The 21,993-nt window shown below is 34.6% G+C and overlaps 4 protein-coding genes across 8 annotated transcripts; 2 read left to right on the top strand and 2 right to left on the bottom strand.

Annotated features, from left to right (window-relative positions):
- Window positions 1–2,094: 2,094 nt before the first annotated feature.
- LOC124300482 (dynein light chain 2, cytoplasmic) lies at window positions 2,095–6,605 on the bottom strand. Of its 3 annotated transcripts, none has more exons than XM_046754638.1 (3): window positions 6,426–6,605; window positions 4,527–4,644; window positions 2,095–3,823 (listed from the first exon to the last, which is right to left on the bottom strand). In XM_046754638.1, exons 2-3 carry the CDS (start codon window positions 4,632–4,634, stop codon window positions 3,662–3,664), a joined length of 270 nt encoding a protein of 89 aa, XP_046610594.1. In that variant the 5' UTR covers window positions 4,635–4,644; window positions 6,426–6,605; the 3' UTR covers window positions 2,095–3,661. The 3 variants fall into 3 exon arrangements, with proteins under 3 accessions (XP_046610594.1, XP_046610596.1, XP_046610593.1); XM_046754640.1 differs by lacking the exon at window positions 6,426–6,605 and adding an exon at window positions 6,024–6,129; XM_046754637.1 differs by lacking the exon at window positions 6,426–6,605 and adding an exon at window positions 6,052–6,073.
- Window positions 6,606–7,479: 874 nt separating this feature from the next.
- On the top strand, window positions 7,480–12,369 carry LOC124300479 (serine/arginine-rich splicing factor 1A). Its single transcript, XM_046754634.1, has 4 exons — window positions 7,480–7,767; window positions 9,389–9,782; window positions 10,187–10,381; window positions 11,389–12,369. The coding sequence occupies exons 1-3, from the start codon at window positions 7,598–7,600 to the stop codon at window positions 10,376–10,378; spliced, it is 756 nt and encodes a 251-aa protein (XP_046610590.1). The 5' UTR covers window positions 7,480–7,597; the 3' UTR covers window positions 10,379–10,381; window positions 11,389–12,369.
- A 3,029-nt stretch (window positions 12,370–15,398) lies between these two features.
- LOC124300475 (phenoloxidase 1-like) lies at window positions 15,399–19,555 on the top strand. The gene is made up of 7 exons (XM_046754629.1): window positions 15,399–16,036; window positions 16,345–16,755; window positions 16,945–17,400; window positions 17,540–17,861; window positions 17,988–18,287; window positions 18,380–18,612; window positions 18,938–19,555. Exons 1-7 carry the CDS (start codon window positions 15,926–15,928, stop codon window positions 19,181–19,183), a joined length of 2,079 nt encoding a protein of 692 aa, XP_046610585.1. The 5' UTR covers window positions 15,399–15,925; the 3' UTR covers window positions 19,184–19,555.
- Window positions 19,092–21,659, bottom strand: LOC124300477 (peroxisome assembly protein 12). Of its 3 annotated transcripts, XR_006907223.1 has the most exons (7): window positions 21,347–21,649; window positions 21,160–21,268; window positions 20,881–21,074; window positions 20,392–20,760; window positions 20,134–20,219; window positions 19,798–20,003; window positions 19,092–19,166 (listed from the first exon to the last, which is right to left on the bottom strand). XR_006907223.1 is itself a non-coding variant. In XM_046754632.1 (6 exons), the coding sequence occupies exons 1-6, from the start codon at window positions 21,464–21,466 to the stop codon at window positions 19,892–19,894; spliced, it is 990 nt and encodes a 329-aa protein (XP_046610588.1). In that variant the 5' UTR covers window positions 21,467–21,649; the 3' UTR covers window positions 19,318–19,891. The 3 variants fall into 3 exon arrangements, 1 of the variants encoding a protein (XP_046610588.1); XR_006907224.1 differs by lacking the exon at window positions 19,092–19,166 and having other exon boundaries at window positions 19,318–20,003; window positions 20,381–20,760; window positions 21,347–21,659; XM_046754632.1 differs by lacking the exon at window positions 19,092–19,166 and having other exon boundaries at window positions 19,318–20,003.
- Window positions 21,660–21,993: the final 334 nt, after the last annotated feature.

Here is a 21,993-nt window from a genome sequence, read left to right as displayed (position 1 = left end):
TTACATTCGTTTTTATTACACATCTCTAAAATTTTAGAGATGTCAAGTTATGGATATTCATATCATACCTTCGAGTTTACTTCTAGGCATTCATACTTGCTGTACCTCTGATACAAAGTCTGAAGTATCAAGATTGGACGGCGAACTGCTGCAAAGTATTCAGAGGTTGGCGGCTCTCGTATCCTCTACACACAGGCCTACAAACATTCACAGCTTCCAAGAATTTTCTATAACTGTTTTTCCTATCTAGATTGAATTCCAAACAACCTAAGAAATTTTACAAAATATAGAACCGCCATTGACGATTACGCAAGAAAAATGAAAATATAAGTCTAATTACTGATAACTCTTTGAATATTATCATGCTCGTTATCGTTTTTGATAATTTTTATCTAAAATATGTGTAGGACACGAAAAGGACATGTAATCAGGATAATAATCACGAGTACTTTCAGGGACAACTGTATTAATATTTAGTAGTGAAAACAGCAGCCTCAGATAGAACAAGTAAATACACACGCAGTACATTCCATCCAGAGATCCACAACATTAAATTAATACCGTTCCCCCACAGGAATTGTTTAAGGCTGTGTCTCAAGTTGTATAAATTTTATGTCTTGTTTTTGTCATTGAATATCACTGTACCCTGCCAAATTTCGAATATAATACACTGCAATTATCCAATTGCAGCGTGCTAAGTTAGCATACACTCCAGTTTTATAAAATTTTTCTAGGAAATTCATGTTTGCCTTACAATAATGCTTACTGTCAAATATCATCACTATCTTAATTTTTGCTGTATAATGCAATTAATATACCTATACATATGATAAAGTTATGTAATATTAAAATTTGAGACACGCCTGTCAAGCATTTATCTGCTAGATTCCATAGTTAAACTTTAATAGCCAACATGAGGTATCCGACACATCATAAATTCGCCCAAGTCTCGTTGATAAAACTAGTTAATACTGGAGCATGTACGAAGATTGAAAAAATGTCTATCTAATAACTTGCGAACGTAGTAATCGTTGCCAAGATACAGGTGGTGCGAGGATGCAAGATGATTGCTACACAGAATAATCCGTGACATAAATCAATGAAACTTATTTCAGGCTGTGTACAAAGGTGGTCATATTAGTTTAAAAGTTCGACATTGTGAAGGATAATTAATCACTTGTGGTGAAAAAAAAAATTGTGTGTACAATTGCTAGGTTGGTGGCACGTCAGTTTTTTGAGACTATGGGTCGCTTCTCACACAGAAACGTCGATTCAGTCTCCAACATTCAAGTTGAAAAGTATACTTTCATTTTCCAGCTATGTGTATGGGATTATAATACTTATTCCAAATATTTGACGAGATTGCTATGCAAGTGAGGAAGAAACTGTGGTGTGAGATACACTTAAACTATTTCAACTTAATCTTCATTAATCGGGTCAACAGTTAATTCAGAAGAATCCGTATTTCCATAGTACTGTGCTGTTCTGCATTTTCTGATATTAGAGAATTCTTCAACCACAAACTCATAACTATCCAACACATAGGCCAAGAATTTCGTTATGTTTGTTGATTTATTCCAGATTTTCGTAATAAAAATGTAATTGAAAAATTGTTGAACTAGCACAACACTTGCAAATATCCAGGGTATAGCACTCGAAGAAGCAAAGATTTTGCATCTTACAATCTTCAAGTCACAAAATTATTTCACCTTGTTCTAAGCTGTTTGATGCGACACCCAGATCCCAAAATAGTGGATGTTTGAGTAAAAATAGGTTTGAAGTATGATTCATTATGGCATTAGGGTAGGATAAGTATAATCAATTCTCATTACTCATTATTTCGCATTAAACAATCGATTTTCTCAGATTTATGAAATAGCTTAGTTACTAGAATCTGTGCATTTGGAATCACAGTTTCAGATCTAAAGTGAGAATAATTTCCTCAAAGGAGAATTCTTCTGCTAGGAGATGACGGAATTAGGTCCAATCTAGATGTAAATAATAAATGTGTACGATATATACTTATCGTGAAACACTTAAGTAAAAGGATGAGGCAAATAATTCAGTGATACTTAGGAAAAAACGAAAAGGAAATTGGATTTCAAAAAAACAAGTATACTTTATTATTAATTTATATTAAATGTAATGAATAAGTGAATGACACAGATTCCAACAATGGTCCAGACTTGCAAGACTTACGATTTGAATAACTTGATGAATTAATCAACTATTCAAGCAATAATAATAAATGTTTCAAGTGCTTATTTCCAATAAATTGTGAGATTATGCTTTCTACACACTCAAGAGGTACAATTCTCTCCTAGTTTTTTGACTTTTGCCCTTGTGTTCTGGCAATCCTTAAGTCCTACAACGCTATCAATGTTGTGAAAATATTACCTAAAGATACGCACTATATGCGTAGATGGTGGTTAATTAAAATCATGCTGAGGCCTGAAATTTGGAAAAACGTTGTTACTCTTATAGCAACACATATAATTTATTTGCAGGGCGCAAACCCGATTCATTCTGAATTAGAGAATATCGCATGTGGATTGCACTATGTATAAATAGCATATTTGTATAATCTATTTATTAATTATGTTATGTGTAATTAGCGTATGGAGTATTGAATGATCAATAGTGACGATGGAACAGACAAACATTGTCTGAAGCAATTCTGGAGCCCGAACATACCACTGATTTTTAAGTATGCATCGCCCTGATAAAACGCCAGTGAAAAATCCAGTGTCAGTTACAAAATACAACAATAGTAACACGAATGTTTCTAATAGTATTAAGTAGTATCGTTCTTTCTCTTTTCCTTCTTTATGAAAATCGATATTCAATTGTTATGTAATTAATATTTATTCAATGTATAATATATATATGTGTGTATATATATATATAAAAAAAAATCTGATGCTTTCATCGGCACGTTAAATTTTTAATACTCCTCTTCATCTTAATATTAAACAAAACGTCATCAAACAAGTAAAAAAAATCATTCAACTAATTATTCATTGTGTGTAGCATTGTGGGGGAGGAGGGGGTAAGGCTAAGTAGGGAAAATTTCGAAATTTTTGTTGTTAATTATGATAAATTGTAATTATTAGCTTAATCAGTGTTCGCTAGTGATAATTTCCAGCACCAGGGGATCTAGTTTCTGACATAATGTATACACAGACTAGTCAACACGTTGCATTTTCGTGATCCTGAACAATAACGCAGTACCAAACTGCAACGATGAACATAAGGTGGAGAACCCTGAGCAACTGTACATTATCACGAGTAAGGTCTGATTACACGTAGTATATACCTAATAGAAACAAGAACACAACAAAGTTTTTTGTTTTTTTTTTCTTGGCATACGCAATACATTTCAACGTGTAAGGTAGTATGTCAATATTTTTATATGTCCCCCAACCCTTAGATTCTCTACACAAATAGATTTATATTTTAGTCCATATATTGTTGTCCAATACGCAATTGGAGAACAAACGAGATTGTTGCGTCATATATGCCATCTTTCAGGACCCTCCTTTACCTTTTTTTTATTGAAATCAGTTCTTATCATATATTTGTATATGTAATACAATTTAATTTCTCAGATGACATAGCGATTGAAGGGGGAAGGGGGATAGTACAGAGGATAGAATCCAGCTTATCCGCTCTTGAAAAGAAGAATGGCTACCTGGCCCAAATAAAAATAGATGAAATGTCTTGTTTCGTGCGTCACATAGCTACCAAAGTTACGTCCAACGATACAATGCCACGTGGGATTATATTTTTTGTCAAACTCCTTCTTTATGAAAGCTGCAATATCCTATAACACACCAAAACATGAGGTTTATTATTAAATATTCATCAAAATACCAAATCAAGTTAGAAGTAATATTATAGGGGTATATACACGATTTCTTCAAGAAAACCCACCTCCCAGAATAATAATCAGAGAAATTTTGAGATTAACAATAAGTAATGTTAAATGTGAGCAACTCCTAATTTGTACTTTTGAAATATAAAGGCAGATTTGACAAGATGGATTGGTAACATGTCTTCAAATATGAGTATGAAATATGTCACTTTTGCAATGGCTAATTCAAAATATAGATATTATACGTAACATTCATGTTGCTTTTGCAGCGTTTGCTTTATTAAGGTTACTATATCGTCATTATCTTAATTAACTAATAAAAACTTCCTCTCATTTGCGTAACGCTTCCATTATTAGGACACCTTAAGAAACTTCCGGGAGACATGTTAATCTCTATATTTAGACAGATCAAAATAGCTTAGGACAAGCTGTTATCGAACTTTCGCACCCAAGTGAACCCCAAAGCGCATTAATTAGTATTCGTACTTCTAGTTTTGGATAGTAATGACAAAAAGAAATATCAGGTTATCTGTAAGTAGCAGTCAATTACTCAAATATTCAATAAACATTATTGACGATCAAAGAAAAAAATTGAGCACAGAAAATAAATTCAGAACACTTGAAAAATTAATTTGTGAGTCAATTCCCTCACCTTTTCAATATTAAACTTCTCGAGGGCCTGAGTGGCGCAGTCCACGGCGTCCTGTTGCATCTCCTCGGACATGTCAGCATTTTTGATCACAGCCTTACGGTCTGACATCTTGTTTGGTCTGAAAACAGCAATGAAACGTTTTTCTCAAGATAAGAATGATGGCCCGATAGGTATTTGTCTGAAACCTTGCATGTAAACCATGTTCAAAGACGATTAATTACTCGGCATTAATAAATCAACTGATTGCTATATAATGGATTACTGACGATTAAATAATTCATTGAAATGACACCTGCGCTGGGATTATTAGAAATGAAAGTGAGAAGAAATGGACCCAAATTTCAAAGTTAATTATTTTTGGACATATTTACATTGAAATTTATCAGTCAATGTTGATGTTCATAAGTTTTCGCGATTCCTTAGATATTAAACTTTCTAGTTGGCTACTCTTTCAAAAATATTTCATATTTACAATCAGCTGTAATATTCATGTTGTTTGGTATTCTTGTCAAGTTTGTAGCAAAATGAGTGAAACATTCGTTCCACATTATGCATTTAGTTGGTATGTGGAAAATTAATCAGAAAACAGAAAAAAAAAACGAGCAGATGCCCAAGAGTATAAAATAAATCCCTACTGTTTCAAATAATCTAGTACGTATGTTGTTTTACCAATAATAAACATTCCAAATTTTGCATCTGTTTTTACAATTTTATGAGCCAGTTCTCAAGTGCAAAATATTCTCAAGGTGGTAGGCCAATGTGAATTATTATCTTTGCAAAGCATACAATTAAAATTTTATCTCTTATGCTGCCTTCTCATGTTTATCGTCATTCTAATGGGTGCTCATGTGCATTATACAAAACTATAAGTCGATGCATTAATTTTTCCACAAGATATTTTAGGACGTCCAACAAAAAAAAAAGTAAAATACTTTTCTCAATAGATAGCAATCATGGTGAACTAGAAAAATTTCATTTGCTCATTTTGTGATAAAAAGATAATTCTAAATTTTGTAAAAGATTCTGCTGAGAAAAAAGTGAGTGAAAAGCTTTCAGATACTCGTCAGTGGTTAATAGTGTCAAGTCGCAAACAGCGTTAAAGTACCCTTTGGAAAATTAACCAACAGTAGCAGCACTTGAAAGATTTGTAAGCAGAAAAAAAAATATATCAACTTGCCACAAGACTTTGAATATGTGCTACAAAAATAGTAATAAACTCTGTCTCACCACCTCGAGTAAATACTTTGTTCAGTCGGCAGGTTGACATACAGTTTCGACTGCACATCGACAGTAACTGGTGGGGTGACTGATACGTAATTACAATAGACACGTAAATTGTGGAGCTACTTGATCGACATGAGTAATTCAGAGTATAAATTTAGGGCTATGCACTTAGATGAAATATACTAAATCGCACAAACGAAAGAAGACGATGAGATTATGGAAACGAAAACAACGAATTTTGGAGAGTAAGGTGTAATTTGTGAGGTTTCGCACCTAATATGCGAATTAATTTTAAATGAACCTCGGAGGTAGAACACGCGCGATTTTGACAGTGGCGTGAACGTCAAATACCGGCATGTCAATACCAGATGCCAGATCGCCAGCAGCAGAAGAGGCTCGGTTAATATAAGCGGGCGGGAGCGACGGCGAAGCGCGAGGAGAAGCGCGGGACGGGTATTGTTTTATCGATAAGAAAATATGTCGCAGGATCGGCACGCGATCGAGAATAACGAGTGATAGAATTGTAATTGGTAACGAATATATGTCATGTTTAATATTCGCGAATACGTAATGGGTGATATAGAGACCGCCAACCAAAGCCAAACTTGACAGTAAGATCATTGCCCCCCCGACCGTTTGAAACCGAAATATTTCGTAAAGTAGCTGTTAACATACCTTTTAAAAAGCTACACTCAGCTAGTTTATATTCTGGCAAACACTTGAGGCTCTTTCGATTACGTTTCACACAGTTTACCGCGGCAAACCGAATTTACTCCGCGATTTTTCCGCGCTCGAGCCAAACACCAAAAATCCCTTCACGGGTTGAAGATTGTACCTCAACGTATCTCGACCCTGATTGGTCGAGGTGTAGGGTCTTCTATCAGGGTCCTCTATCAACCCGGCATGCCTTGCGTCGTACAGCCCGCGCAAGAAGGGATACCGATGACGCATTCAAACGTTATTCAAACATTATTACACCCGCAGCCAGAAATATCACATCATTTCTTGTTATTTTTCAAATTATTAGTTTTGCGGACTTATTTTTTCTTTATTCACCATTTTAAATCGAATATACACCAGCAGCAAGGTATTTTGGCTTGTTCCAATTAATATTGTACGTAATGAAAACATAATGCAACATACGCCTCCAAGCCTAGCGATTATTGTGAAATTTAGTATATTGACGGTAAAATATTAGAGTTCATGAAACGAAAATGGGATGGGATACGTTAACGAGGGATTCGTACGGTAACATGTGTAATCAAATATCTAAACTTACCTACTGTAATTTCTGGAAAAACGAAAATTTTTTTAAGACTCAATAGTGACTTCACAAATTTCAGGATCGGATATAAATAAACCGTCACGGTAACGTGCGTATCTTTGACAATCACCAGCTTGCTTTTATTTATATGTCCTTTTTCCGTTTATCAAAGCATAAGTGATCGATTTTTTTCTTCTGAATATATATGTACGGAGTGAAATGAAAACTACAAAAACATCGTACTTGCAACAATTGGTCACCGTCAAATCAACATCTGTAACTGAAATCAAAGCTCCCTCTCGGGTTTGTAGCATTGAAAATAAGTTGAAAAATCTTCGACCCATGAATAATGATTAATTTTTTCTTATTCACAAGAATCTTTCTCTTCTCAGTTTTAATTAAACCAATTCAAAAAGACTAGTCAAATCAATTAAAGTATCCGCTTCCGAACTGTGACCGGGCCACGCCATCTTGTTTGTTCCACTAAGAGTGAAGCAGCGGCCGTGAACAATTAAGGCGCAAATATCGTCACTGTTGCATTTGATGATTAACTAGACTCTGTTAGTTATTCCGTTTAATCAAGATGTCTCACGGTGGTAGGAACGAGTGTAGGATTTACGTGGGAAATTTACCACCAGATATTCGTACCAAAGACATTCAGGATCTTTTCTACAAATTTGGTAAAGTTACCTTTGTTGACTTGAAAAATCGTAGGGGGCCGCCATTCGCCTTCGTTGAGTTCGACGACCCAAGGTACGTATTTTTTTGCGTTTCTACCTGTTAGGTTAACATACGGGTGTTGGGCATACTTGTTTATCGCATATTATGCTCAGCGCGCTCTATTCCGCCCTTGTCGCTAATAATCATGCTCATCTCTAGGCCTATGCAACGTAACCTTGTACTTACATTGCGTGATCTATTTTTGATAGCAATCACAAATTTACCAACCATTTGAATTCATGAGCGAATTACGTCTATTAACACGTATCCGCATTTATGCACAAATACACGCCGATACTTTAAAGTTAAATTGTGCTTAATCGTTTTAGCGGATGAGAGTTCATGCATATTGCATAGCTTGCAGAAGTCACTGTGAAACTTGTTACACCGAGCGCACATTTGAATGGAAATTACATATGACTGTATTCAAACTTTACATCAATTAAGGCCCACAGTATCTAGGCACTGGCAGTCAGTGGATGTAAATGACGGCAAGATTGGCAGCCGAAAAATTTCACGGCTTTATAGCAAAATACTCTCGGGTATATTCCATCCTTGAGCGAGCAGGTGGCGCAGTGGCTAAGGCTCTGGAGCAGTGAACTGGCAAGCTTGGGTTTGAGACTTTGGGCCATAGAACTTTCTGTGTCTTATTTTTTGAAAGAAGTTCGACCTTCATCATACTTTTGCTACGGGCTTGATAAATTATTGTATTGCGTTGTTATCCGAAACCCCAACACACACTGGGTAATGATTTCGCTGCCAGTTTGTAGCTACCAACCATGCTGCTATTATAGTTGTTATTCTATATGTAAAAACTCTGGGTCTATTCCATCTATAAAGTGAATTACATATCACTCCAAATACGTAGTCTGCTAACCTCTCAGCCAAAAATTCTGGGCGTGCGTCTGGTTACTTTGTAGTGCAACAAGCCACACTGATCTAAAAAATACAAGTTTTGCAAGGTTACTGAATTATTAACTTTGCGCGTCCTATAGTTTTTACAAGACAGCATAATTGGGAAATATCTAGGAATTTTACTGAACAGATCAAACGTTATAAAAACTCGAAAAAAAAATTAAAAATAAATAAATAAAATAAAAAAAAAAAAACAAGAAAAAACAAAAAACTGCAGGTTTTGGTTCTCCGACTTGCAGTTTATCGAAACTCAAGACTGTTTCAGATATATTTTATGATACAAAACAGGTTCTACTCGGAATCAAGATTTGCATAGTTGATGAGGAGTAGTAAAACATGATTTTTTTAAAAAAAAGATTGTATATTTTTTAATAGTAAACCTTACTAGCTGTCATGTAAATCAGTCTTCAATTTCATTCAGTTGGACAGCATAAATAGCTAGGCAAAAGTTTTTTTCAAAGTTACTACAAATTTTGCAGAGTTTGGCGATTAGGAATTTCTAACAATCTGACTTCTTGACAGTGTCTTTTGTATGCTCAAAGTATCTCCAATAGTTGACTAATCTTTTCGAAGCTATTCAGTTCATATTGTAGAACGATAGTTTCATGTTGCAAACCAATTTCATATATGATGTGAACTAATTTTAAGTTACACAGCTTCAGTAAACTTCACCTGAAACATTTTGATCGAATGAATAAAAATAAATAAATAAATAAAGATGTTTATATTGAAATTACAGGGATGCCGAAGATGCAGTACATGCTAGAGATGGTTATGACTATGATGGCTATAGGTTGAGAGTAGAATTTCCCAGGGGTGGGGGACCAAGTAACAACTTTCGCGGGGGACGTGGTGCAGGAGGTGGTGATAGTGGCGGTAGAGGTGGCAGAGGTGAAATGAGCAATTCTAGAGGCCGTGGTCCTCCGGCTCGTCGATCTCAGTATAGAGTATTGGTTACGGGGTTGCCATCCTCGGGAAGCTGGCAGGATCTCAAAGACCACATGCGCGAAGCAGGTGACGTTTGCTTTGCAGATGTCTACAAAGATGGGACTGGTGTCGTTGAGTTTCTACGTTACGAAGACATGAAGTATGCGGTCAAAAAATTAGATGACTCCAGGTTCAGATCGCACGAGGTACAACTTCTATGTTTATTTGTAATTATTTAGTGGAGTGCAATTAACTGAACTATCTTTTTCCATATCACAGACATATTTTCTCTTCTGTAAATGACAAACTAGACATTGAAAAAATGTAATTTTCTAAAACTGAAAATTCTAGCTTATCGATTTAAGTTCATTTTTGATGTACTGCAGGTAAAAATATTGCAGTAATTGAATTGGCCTAAAATTTTTTGAAGGATTGCACCTTATTTCATGACAATTACAATAAATTTTGTTTGCCTCAATATTAATACATGCCTTAGCCACAACAGTTTCTCACTACTTCAGCATTTTTCAAATATATTATTATTTAAACAATGATCGTAAATGTCTTATTTGTTGTGACTGTCACGTTAACTTTTTATCCCAATTCTCAGGGTGAAGTTGCATACATTCGTGTCAAAGAAGACCACAGCAGTGGAGATCGCGGCCGCAGTGAAGATCGAGAGAGAGGACGTACTCGTTCGAGGAGTTACAGTCCACGTCGTCGTGGTTCTCCTACCTATTCGCCATTGCGCCGCAACTACTCGCGGTCACGCTCACGCTCCAGGTCTCGCTCATACGATTAGTGTGTACGTATCAATACTATATAACTTCAGTGATAATATGAGTGATTTTTCAACCACTCATGCCTTGCCGAATTTCGTTTTCACTGCTTTGACTCACTAAAGACATTTGTCTTGGCTGAATGAATTGTAAATTGTATTTTACAAACTGTATTCAGGTTGTCGTTGCATAATTGACAAGTATGTTGTTACCTGTGTAATACATACGATCACAGGTGCAGTGTAACATAAGATATTTCACAGTCTTTGATAAACATGATTCTTTTTCCTAATAATTTTTCATCCCTTTCTTGATCACTTCAGAGGGAAATCTTGACAAGTTTTTGGCATCGAAAAATTGAAAGAAATGGAATACTATCATTATACTTGTTGTGAATTGCATCACTTTTTTTCTACAAGTTAAACCTAATCAGTTTTATTAATTGTCAATTGTCGTTGATGTACTGATATTGAAATAGCTTTTCATGCATAATGTCTGTAAAGTTAACAGTGTTCGGTTTACTCAAATAAATTTGTACCAATTGAACTAGACAATTACAAAAGTTCAAGGAAAACATCTTTAACGGCCACATTTTTTTTTAACATAATAGTGCTTTGATACAAGATATGAATCGTCACCGAAACTTATAGTGATTGCCGAAATTTTTGAATATACATCGTGAGTAATATTCGATATGTCGAATAATTCTGTACCACTATTGTTTTATCAAATCAATCTGCAATTTCTTGGAATATTACATAAAGTCTTCGTTCCCTTTCTTGGTACCATAATATTAAAATGTGCATATTCTTTACTATGCCCATGTAAAGGAATAATGTTTTCAATCCTGATTAATTATCATTATCAGCTAGATCAGGGATAGGATTGTAGATCCGGAGCTGGCGTAAAATTCGCAATTCACAACAAATATGACGTGATATATCATTATCATCTACAAATACGGATCAACGCGTGATTTAATGTTTTATTTTTTGCCCATAAAAATTGTTTTAAGCCATAATTATTATTGCAGGATAACAGATCTTTGTCAGATGAGACCTCATGGTAGCCAAATATGAGAACAATGATTTGGTGATCATGAGCATTGCGAGACATTGCGCTGACAACCCCACTGCATCTTTTTACTCATAACATGCTGTACACCGCGTCATCTCCCACCTTATGTTTAATACGTTGATAACTTTTAATGAGAAAACTATCTGCAACAGACAAGTTTCAGTATTCATAAGTCTTAACACTTATGAAAATGGATTGTGAAAAACACTTTTTCAAAGCATATACGTGGCAAACCACAAAGTATAGTCATTTTAAAGCTTATGCGGAAAGTAAAACGTATTCTCCTGCATTATTAAAACCACCAATCCATTTCTATAAGTCTTTGATGGATAACTCAATCCTGTGCTTAAAAGATGTAAATGTGAAAAGATTTTCTAACTGCACACATATTTATAAGCTTTCGCTCTGAGTCGATAATGCAAAGAGGCTCTGAATATTATAAATATTTTTACCAATGGGAACATCTGAATATATTTACATGTATTACATATTATAAATGTTTAAGTAAAATATCCATTCCTTTGAGAATATTATCAATTGTATATACGAGTCATAGGTCAGAGTTGCATGCTCAAATTCAGCAATGTTCCTTACACAACTCGTCGCAAAACGATTTCACACCAATTATATGTTATCTGAATCTTGAAGCGATTCCTTCGATTGCAACAGAGGAATAGCCTATAACGTATTTTCATTGTATTTTAAAATATATTTAATTCTATTACAGAGTTAATATGTGTTCATAATTCGAAAGAAATACAAAGATTCATTCCTGTTGTCGTTACAATCGCTTAGGGATTGCAGAATACGCGTTTGGGGTTTAAAGTTTCGAATCTGATATCGATTATCTATTATTGTATCAAGAAACTAATGTATTTTTTCTTCTTTTGTATATTGGATTGGATTGTAACACAATGAATGAAAAACTGAGAAACTACACGATGTTACTTCTTGGATGGATATAATGCTTCGTTCATACTTGACGATGGGATGGGATGGAATGCATTTTGGATGGATTTGTATGGAGCATAAATTTAAGCGGATTAAAGATAAGTCGCAGTGAGGATAATCAGGATTAAGGATAAATTTGGACAAGAGGAAATTCAGGAACGCGATCCTCAAGCAAGGATATATTCGATTCGAGGATTATCGATTAGCTGGGATTGGATTCAAGCTGATACACATTGGCAAGTCCATTGAAAACTCCGTGAAATTGACGTGGTTTTTTTCGTGTTTCTTCCTTTTTTCTTCCTAAATTACAGTCTGTTCACGTCCATCCACAAACACTTCAGTGTAGAAATTTAATAATATTTTTAAACGTGGCTAAAACATCAAGAACATATACCATGTTTTAATGTATCAAGTTGAGATGATTTGTTCTTTAAAAATTCATATGCATATTCATTTCATTTAAGTTTTATTATTTTTTTTTTTTTTGTTTCAAGTTAAAAAATTTGTGAGTGGTAAATATCCATGTGTCAATATTGAAACATCTTTCACTACCAATCAAAGTTCTTCAATAAATCACATTTTTTTCTGTAGCTTATACCCAGGAGTTTTATATCCAGGCATCAATCAAAGTAAAGCACCACACCATTCTTACAATATTATGATCATCTTTTTGCATTTCTCTCTGATATATAGTAATACTTTGCATTAGTAATTGATATTAGTATGATTACTATTAGTACGACTGCTCAAATTTAGAGAAAAATAGTTAGCGCTAATAAAATGTTGTTTAAACCCTTGGATTGATTGTGAAACATTCTGCATACTATGTTAAACAAGTTTTAGCCAAGTACACTCCTGGTCTCGAATGTGTTAGAATCAAACTAAAGGTCTATACATTAACTATGCAATCATCTCAAAAAATACATGGATAGTTGTATATAATTATATTTTGAACTTTAACATCATTGGAATATTATTTTGCTTCAAAGTTGTTTTTCTATCTCAGGAATCTGATATCATAAACAGAGAAGCTTCAACAAGAACAGTTCTATTAATGCCAATTTTATCGGTTTTTGTTTGACTTCAACAATGCTATACTTTGGCTAAACTAAAAATTTTTAAATCACACTTTTAACGATATACTTCGAACTTATTAAAACATATAAATACCAGTGTTTAATATTCGCATCATTTATATTTAAAAGAAATGCAAAACGGAAAGAAGAGGATTTCACTTAATTGAGACTTTCTTATTTTGACGTGAACGGACTATAGTTTTTTGTGGATTTGGATACCGCGAAAATATATCTGCTGCGAAAGGAACGGGGAGATGGACAGGACTGGAATTTATTGGGATTCAGAAGCCTCGCGGGATTGATTATTACGCATGGAGGATTCTGCGATCTGGATAAATTCAATGGATAATATAATACATACCATTTGGACTTGTCAAGTGGATGGGACAGGATATTTGGCGGAAGGATTCATATTTCGATCAGTTTCAATTACATGAGACATGAATGAGGAACGCGCCTCACCGCATAGGGTTCATGGAATGCTCTAGGTTGGATTCGGACTTGCAGTCGCTTAGGAGGAAAGGTTCAGGATCATTACAGAATAGTTGGAAATCATTTTTAATGGAGTCAAAAGGATTGGATGGCTATTTATAAGGTACTTGTACACCAGTTTTGAAACTGAGGTACTTTCCATGTTCGCTTTTTGCATGCCTTGCTTTATTCCCTTCTGTCGTCTTCTTTGAACACCTCCTAATTATCTTTTCATTCATTGGCTGAATGCATTCAAGTTGATCTATCCATTAACTAACACACGTCCAGTACTTAGCAGGAACTCTACTCACTGGATGAGTTTCTCTAACTGCGTGTATATACACATATATACACAATTAAGTATCGCTAGTGGCTTTGTGACGATATAATCCATTGATTTGATGTGAAGATTGTTCTAAACAAACTTATTTTCAACATCAGAGACGAAACATCCATGTCTTAGAAATAATTCGACACCTCATACATTTGCAGAAAACATCCACATAGTTTATTGTTTCGAAGTTAAATCTATACATCCTCAGGTAACGAGGTATTCAAAATGGATTGAACGTATCGTATATTAAAAAGTAGCTGTTTTTTAAGTCAGAATGATCAATAATGTAAAACTGACTATTTTTATGATAAAACTGATATAACGATATTTCTTCAATATTGATTGTCTTGGCCATAAACTAAAAATGAATTAAAATGCTGAAAAAATCTTCATAGTAGTAAGTACATAACGGGGAATTTAAGTTCGTCAATCTCTGAAATAAATATATACTCTTCATCAGACTTACAGAGAATTTCAATTTATTTGAAAATTATTATCAAACAAGGGTTTTTATGTGAGTTATACTGACTACGAGCAGTAACAAAACCTGAGGCTGTTTAGATGTTCTTTTCGTTGGCTGGTTACTATCTTTGGTTGAGTAGACTAATTATATAGTTAATTCGTTTTATTACCACCTTTGCAGTTTGTTCAAGCTAAGTTTAATATGTCATTGGTGGTAAAGTAAAACATTAGGCGATTTTAGTTTTTAAAAAATTGTACCCACTCATATTGCCACCAATCCCATAATCACTCATTTCTTTCGTGCATGTTCTGATTTCTCTACAGCAAGCACTTTGAGAGAGCTTAATACAATAGGTTCGTTTTGTAAACTCACTTCTTTTTCAAGATGTAGAAATATATCACGAATAGTGATCATTCCATATTTGTTTACTTGAAACATTCTGCTGGTAATGTACATCCTGGGATTTGACCACAATAAAATTTATATATGCCGATTAAAAACGTCGTTTATTCAACCAAATAATTTATCCTATCCAAGATACTTGTACTCGTTCATACTTTCCATATACTTTCATTCGCAACTTAATCATGATTATTACTGATCTGAAAGACCTAGAAAATTGATAATTTATGTTAAGAATTCCACAATATTTTATATTTTAGTACTATAAGTCAAAGCAAGATCTGTAGTGTTATTTTCTAAACACAGAAGACTTTACTATCTTCTGATTATTCAAGAAGATATAGATATTATCGTAGTAAAATACAATATGATGGAGTATGGTGATTTCACAGCAAAGGATCATCCAAACATTCTATATCTTGTTTAATCCATGTGCAGTAATCAACCAAATCATAGTGTAATATATTTTTAAATTATAAGTGTGTAACAGCTCTAGTACTTAGTTTGCTTCGAAAACAAACAGTGGTTTTATTTATCAATCTGTTCACCACTTTCAATCTTGGAAGCAGGAAAGGCGCAAGCCATCAGTGGACATCCGGCATAAAGAACCACAAAAGTTGTTTTTATCGTACATAATTAGATACAAACACGAGTTGACCGTACATAACATTCAATGTTTGCTAACAATAAGGATGTGGTCTCTTACTCACCCCTTTCTTTCACTATATAAGATATCTGCAAGGATTCCTGCAGTAGTTAGTCTTGTGCCATCTTATACGCTAGACAGTTTCCCAACATGTCGCGAAGTGTGACAGACATACTGTATCTCTATGATCGTCCATCGGAACCAATATTTGTCTCACGTGGCAATAAATCAACCACATTTGACGTTCCACCAAGTTATTTAGTAAGTATTATTCAGGGCGAAAGACCAAATATTCATAATTCGTTTTCAAGTGAATTACATCACCTATGAGGTTGAAGTGATAAAATTGCCAAATCACATATCTGGATTTCGAATAAAATGGAGAAAAATTTGAATCTAAATAATTCAACACTGAGTTAATTGTGATGTGAATAGATGTAAATTCATGATTGATACCATACTTGATACAATCAATTTATACTGTCTCTAATTTTAATAACTTATATTTTACATAGTATGATCCATTCAACGGATTATCAATTACCGAACTTTATAACCATTCATTACAGGTGGAAAGATATCAATCTGTTCCATCGGTTTTATCGCGGGTTGGTGATGATGTCCCTAGAATTCCTGTCAAGAAAATAAGCGTACCATCACTCGGCATAGCAACCAATCTGGGTCGCGCAGAGAATTTTTCTCTTTTTATGCCAAGCCACCGCAAAATGGCTGGACGTCTAATTGAGATTCTACTGGGAATGGCAACTTATGATGATTTTCTATCTGCATCTGTTTTTTGTCACGATCGAATCAATCCCCAAATGTATATTTACTGTTTGTCCGTTGCTATTCTGCATCGACCAGATACCAGAGATCTGCCAATACCTACCTTGTGCGAAGTCTTCCCAGACAAGTTTGTAACAAGCGGAGTTTTTGCACAAGTACGAGAAGAAGCAAACCTTGTTGCACCTGGCTCAAGGGTGAGCAAAAATTTTGATGTAGTTTTTTAAGTAATAGTACAGACAAATGCGACTCAATTACTCAGTATGTAATTATTTAATAATTATTGCTTCATTGTGATTTTTCTGCAATATTTTCTGAAATAATCCAATCCATGTGTATGTTAGTACCAAAAGTGTATCGAAGTTCTAACATTAAATGCCTTTTAGATGCCAATCGAAATTCCTCGAAACTACAGTGCATCTGATTTGGATGTGGAGCACAGACTTGCATATTTTCGCGAAGATTTGGGTATCAATCTACACCACTGGCATTGGCACTTAGTCTATCCACCTTCCGGGCCAATGCAAATAGTTAACAAAGATAGACGTGGCGAACTTTTGTATTACATGCATTCACAGATTATGGCTAGATATAACTGTGAACGATTTTGCAATGATCTTCCACGAGTGGAGCGTTGGAACAGGTGGCGCGAACCAATTGCCGAAGCTTATTTTCCCAAACTGGATTCGCTTGTAGCCAGTCGTGCTTGGCCAGCTCGTCCAGCTAATTCAGAGCTTAAGGACGTTAATCGTACAATTGATCAACTTCAATTTGACATACAAGACCTGGAAAGATGGAGAGATCGTATTGCACAGGCAATTTCAACTCAATCTGTAATAAATGTAAGAGACTATTTTTCTCTGTCTTCAACTAGCCACAACACGGTAATACATTGAAGACTGATTCACAATCTGAAAACTGTGTCCTCATTCACATTATGTATGATCATGCAGACATTTTTAAAGGTAATTTTAACTATAGGAGAGAGGTCAAACTATACCACTGACAGAAAAGGATGGCATAGATGTATTGGGAAACCTCATGGAAGCTTGTATTCTTTCTCCAAATTTTAATTATTACGGTGATTTGCACAACTATATGCACATAGCACTATCATTCGTACATGATCCGGATCACAGATATTTGGAATCCTTTTCTCCTATTGGGGATCCAGCTGTCACTATGAGAGATCCTGTGTTTTATCGTCTACATGGTTGGGTAGAATCTATTTTTCAACTGTATAAAGGGACGCTCCCTCCATATACAGTGGAACAATTGAATAACCCAGGAGTTGATGTTACAGGTTTGTAGCAGTAATTTTTAAAAAACTACTGAGCCAATTTAAAGAGTATGCGTGGGTGCTCTTTACATAAAAACTACAGAAGTGATAAGCAGCAACTAACGAACAGTTTTATTCTGTGAATCGCAGGTGTGGAAGTGGTGACAGAGAATCAGCCAAAGAACGTATTTCATACTTTCTGGCAGCAGAGTGACGTTGATATGTCACGAGGCTTGGATTTCATACCCAGAGGTTCTGTTCTCGTAAGGTTCACACATTTACAGTATACTCCATATATTTACAGAATTCAGGTAAATAACAAAAGTGGAGCAAATAAAATGGGAACCTGTAGAATATTTCTGACACCAAAACAAGATGAGCTTGGTAGACCTATGGCTTTCACAGATCAAAAAAATATGATGATTGAACTGGACAAATTCACCGTGAACTGTAAATAACTTATTACTAAAAATTTTAATACCAGTAAACATGGCACCGTAGCGCATTCCTTTAAAATTTATGCATAATTCACAAATTTTTAGTAAGACCCGGAGCCAACACCATTGAGCGTAACTCGACATTATCATCTGTAACAATTCCATTTGAAAGAACTTTTAGAAATTTGACTGTCAATGTTCCAACTGATATTAATGAGCTTGATGCTTTTAACTTCTGTGGTTGTGGTTGGCCTCAGCACATGCTTCTTCCAAAAGGAACTGAAAGTGGCTATGCGACAGAACTTTTTGTTATGATCTCCAACTACGACAATGACAAGGTATTTTCACCTGGTTAAAATTATTTAAAGAAGAAAACAGCAATTTTTTAGAAATACACAAAAATTATCAATGGATTTGAGAAAAATACTAATGAAGCTTAATTGTCTATCATTCAATAAGATTAAAACGCATTGTAGCATGAATCTATTTTGAGCCAGAAATAATTCAACCAGCTGTAACGAACAGATTCAATTTAAACAAGTGGACTTACATTTTGATTATTGTGACGTATCAGAAAATGTTTGCTTGAAGAAATATCTGGATATTTTGATTTTAAATATATACATTGCAATATTGCTAATAAAAAGTTTCATTTATTGTTAGATCGAACAAGACATAGGTGGACAATGCAGTGACGCTGCTAGTTTCTGCGGAATACGAAACAAGAAGTATCCAGATGCTCGAGCAATGGGGTATCCATTTGATCGTCTACCACGTAATGGTGTTGATACTTTATCCCAATTTTTGACACCAAATATGAGAACTACGAACGTGCTAATACGTCATACAAATTCCATCTTACGTCGACCAAATCAATCTACTGCAACTCCATCTGCAACAAGGATTTAGCTCTTTTAGAAGTGTGTAAATCTATCTCAGAAATACAACTGTTGATGTTATATGAAGAAACCATAACATGAATAATTGTTCATCAACATATTTCATTTCATTTGTTATGACTGAATTTTATGTAAGAAACTATGTTTAATCGAATATCACATAATCACAGTATATTTAATACAAGAAATCATGCTACCTTAGCAGAAGTTTACATGTATGTACACGTAGTTAAATAAGGTAATTTAATATTTGTCTCTATTGCTGACATCCATATTTTATCCACGCTTATGAATTCCATTCTTTGCAAAGTTCTATACTTATATATCTCAATCAATTATTATTCAGAAACAAAAAAAGTTTCTTACACTACACTTTTTTATACACTTGTGTGTTTTTATGGTAGGAAAATAAGAATAAATTGATGTATCTTCACATGGAACGTATAACAGTTGAAAAACCTAAACCTTACATATCTATACAAGTACTCGGTATTTGATGCTGTCACATGTATCCATCAGTATAAAAAAGTTAAGAATCACAATTATTCCCAATCCACACGGATTGTTATACTATTTTACTAAACAGGAAGGCAGCAATTATTCTTCAAGTAATATCATAATTACTTTTCAGTGAAGCTTCAGACTTATTTCTATTTTGTGTGCATCTTCACATTTGGTATCGTGAGTGTATGTAGTTGAAACGTTATTCTGAAACTGTCTACTCTACATATAACCGTATCAAGTCATCCTCTTTGGCTGGATAGTTTGTGATCGGGCATTTCTCGTATTCTCGTATGTATTTTAGAATACACTGGTAGCAGAAGACGTACCTACGTAGAGAGTAATATTTATTTTTGGTAGAAATTTTATTTGCTTGGTAAGGATGCTTTGTAAAACATATCAATATTTCCGCTATGTGAAACTACATCATAAAATGGAATTAAAACATGCCAAACTTACCCTGAAACTGGCAGAGCTGTGGGGATTTGCCGACCTTTCCGACAGATTGGACATAATCCTTTATACTGTAACGCTATTTTTGGAACCTGGATTGAAAATTAAAATGGAATGACATTCATCCATGTCTAGCTTAAGTGCAGCAAACAAAAAATCCGGATTTTTCGGAACATGATGTATACATTGTTAAAAACATCAGGAGAGGGAATATGAACTCCCCGTATTTTGTTGAAGACAAATGTAAGTATACCTTTCATTTACCTCAGGAGGCACAGGTGTAGGCAGAGCCATCAGGTTTACGTAATAATTTTCTTGATTCCACCATCGAAGAAACTGGAGAAAGAAAGCTCCAAATTCAAGTGATCTAGTAAAAAGCATTCCAAACAAATCTATGCCATTACTGAAGGTCAATGTTCCGAGTCTTATCTTCATCAGAAGGTCAGTGATGGTGAGGAATTTTTTACCATCTGCGTAAGACAATGTAACAGAAGCCAGCCAAAGAAGCGGAGTTGAATATTCTGACCGTCCAGCCATGTACCTCAGGTACCGATAAAGTATTAGGCATTCATAAATAACATGAAATATCATGTTTCCATTTATTACCAATTTCCTTACAAGTTTCTGCCATCGCTGAAAACAATTAGTTATTTAAATAATGTGAAACAAATTAAAGTGTTTGTACTGTTGATGACAACAAAAAGCATATTCAAAGCTTATAAATTATATAAATAGCTTTTCAAATTCACGTACCTTCTGAGGTATTTTACCATCAGCAACTTCGAATTTATATTCTTCCGCAAGCCTAAATAATTTGGTTCTGAAGTGCGGAAAGACGACTAACAGCAATAAAGAAATTTTCTCTTGCTTAGTAGATAACTTTCCATCTGAACCTGCCACGACTGAAGAACGTTTCAACCCATAAAATGTTTCGGAGAATGATGCCGCTAAAATAAATATGGATTTGATTAGGCTGACGAATACTTGGAGAAATTAGTTAGAAGCGTAAAAAAAATCGCTCAATATATTTACAATATTTTTTGAGATAGTGATATTGTAGAGCGGCATTAAAAACCAGATACGCCTCATCGCACCATCTTTCAAGCCATCCATATCGATGTGGATTGACCAACACCAAATACTGAAATACTGTGTATAAGATTCACTATGTAACAAATTACAGGATAATAATAATGAAAAAAACGAGCCTGCGACGTACCGAGATGATTTTTTTGAAGACTGGCTCGAGTGTAGAGGCTAAAGATTCTTGCGCAACAATTTCAAAAATCGAGGGTTTAGCTTTGACTGTATCCGTTAAATACGCTCCTTTTTCAGCCATAATTATTGTTGTCTAATAATAAACCATAACACGCTCCGTAATGACGCTACTATTTTCATTCATAAAATATACATGAAAGCAATTGGCTATGTTATGTTAATTTTTGACCTGATAGAGTTCAAAGAGTTCAAGGTTAACAACTCCGTTCACTTGACCACCATGTTCAATTTTGTACGTGAAATCATTGAAATACGCGGCTTTTTATCAATGTTCAAAATCATCTCTTAGCTCCAGTATGTATTTGAATTGTTCCAACTTGACCATCGAAAACTTTAATATTTGTCACAGGTTACGGATCAATTTCGGTTAGAATGAATTTACAGAGACGCGTCAATTAAATCCATCAAAACGCGAGCTGTCAACCGCTTTGTGATTATGAATTTTCTGCAAATTTATTATGCTTATTTACGAAACTTTTGGCTAAAATAGCAATGGAATTAAATTGGGTAAGATTCGATCTTTAATGCAGATAAATACCGATTCGGTATATAAGCGGACTACGGAGAAAATCTTTTTTAAAACATATT

This window comes from Neodiprion virginianus, chromosome 3 (genome assembly GCF_021901495.1).
Source record: "Neodiprion virginianus isolate iyNeoVirg1 chromosome 3, iyNeoVirg1.1, whole genome shotgun sequence".
In the NCBI taxonomy this organism is placed as follows: domain Eukaryota; kingdom Metazoa; phylum Arthropoda; class Insecta; order Hymenoptera; family Diprionidae; genus Neodiprion; species Neodiprion virginianus.
This window is presented reverse-complemented; position numbering and strand designations above follow the sequence as displayed.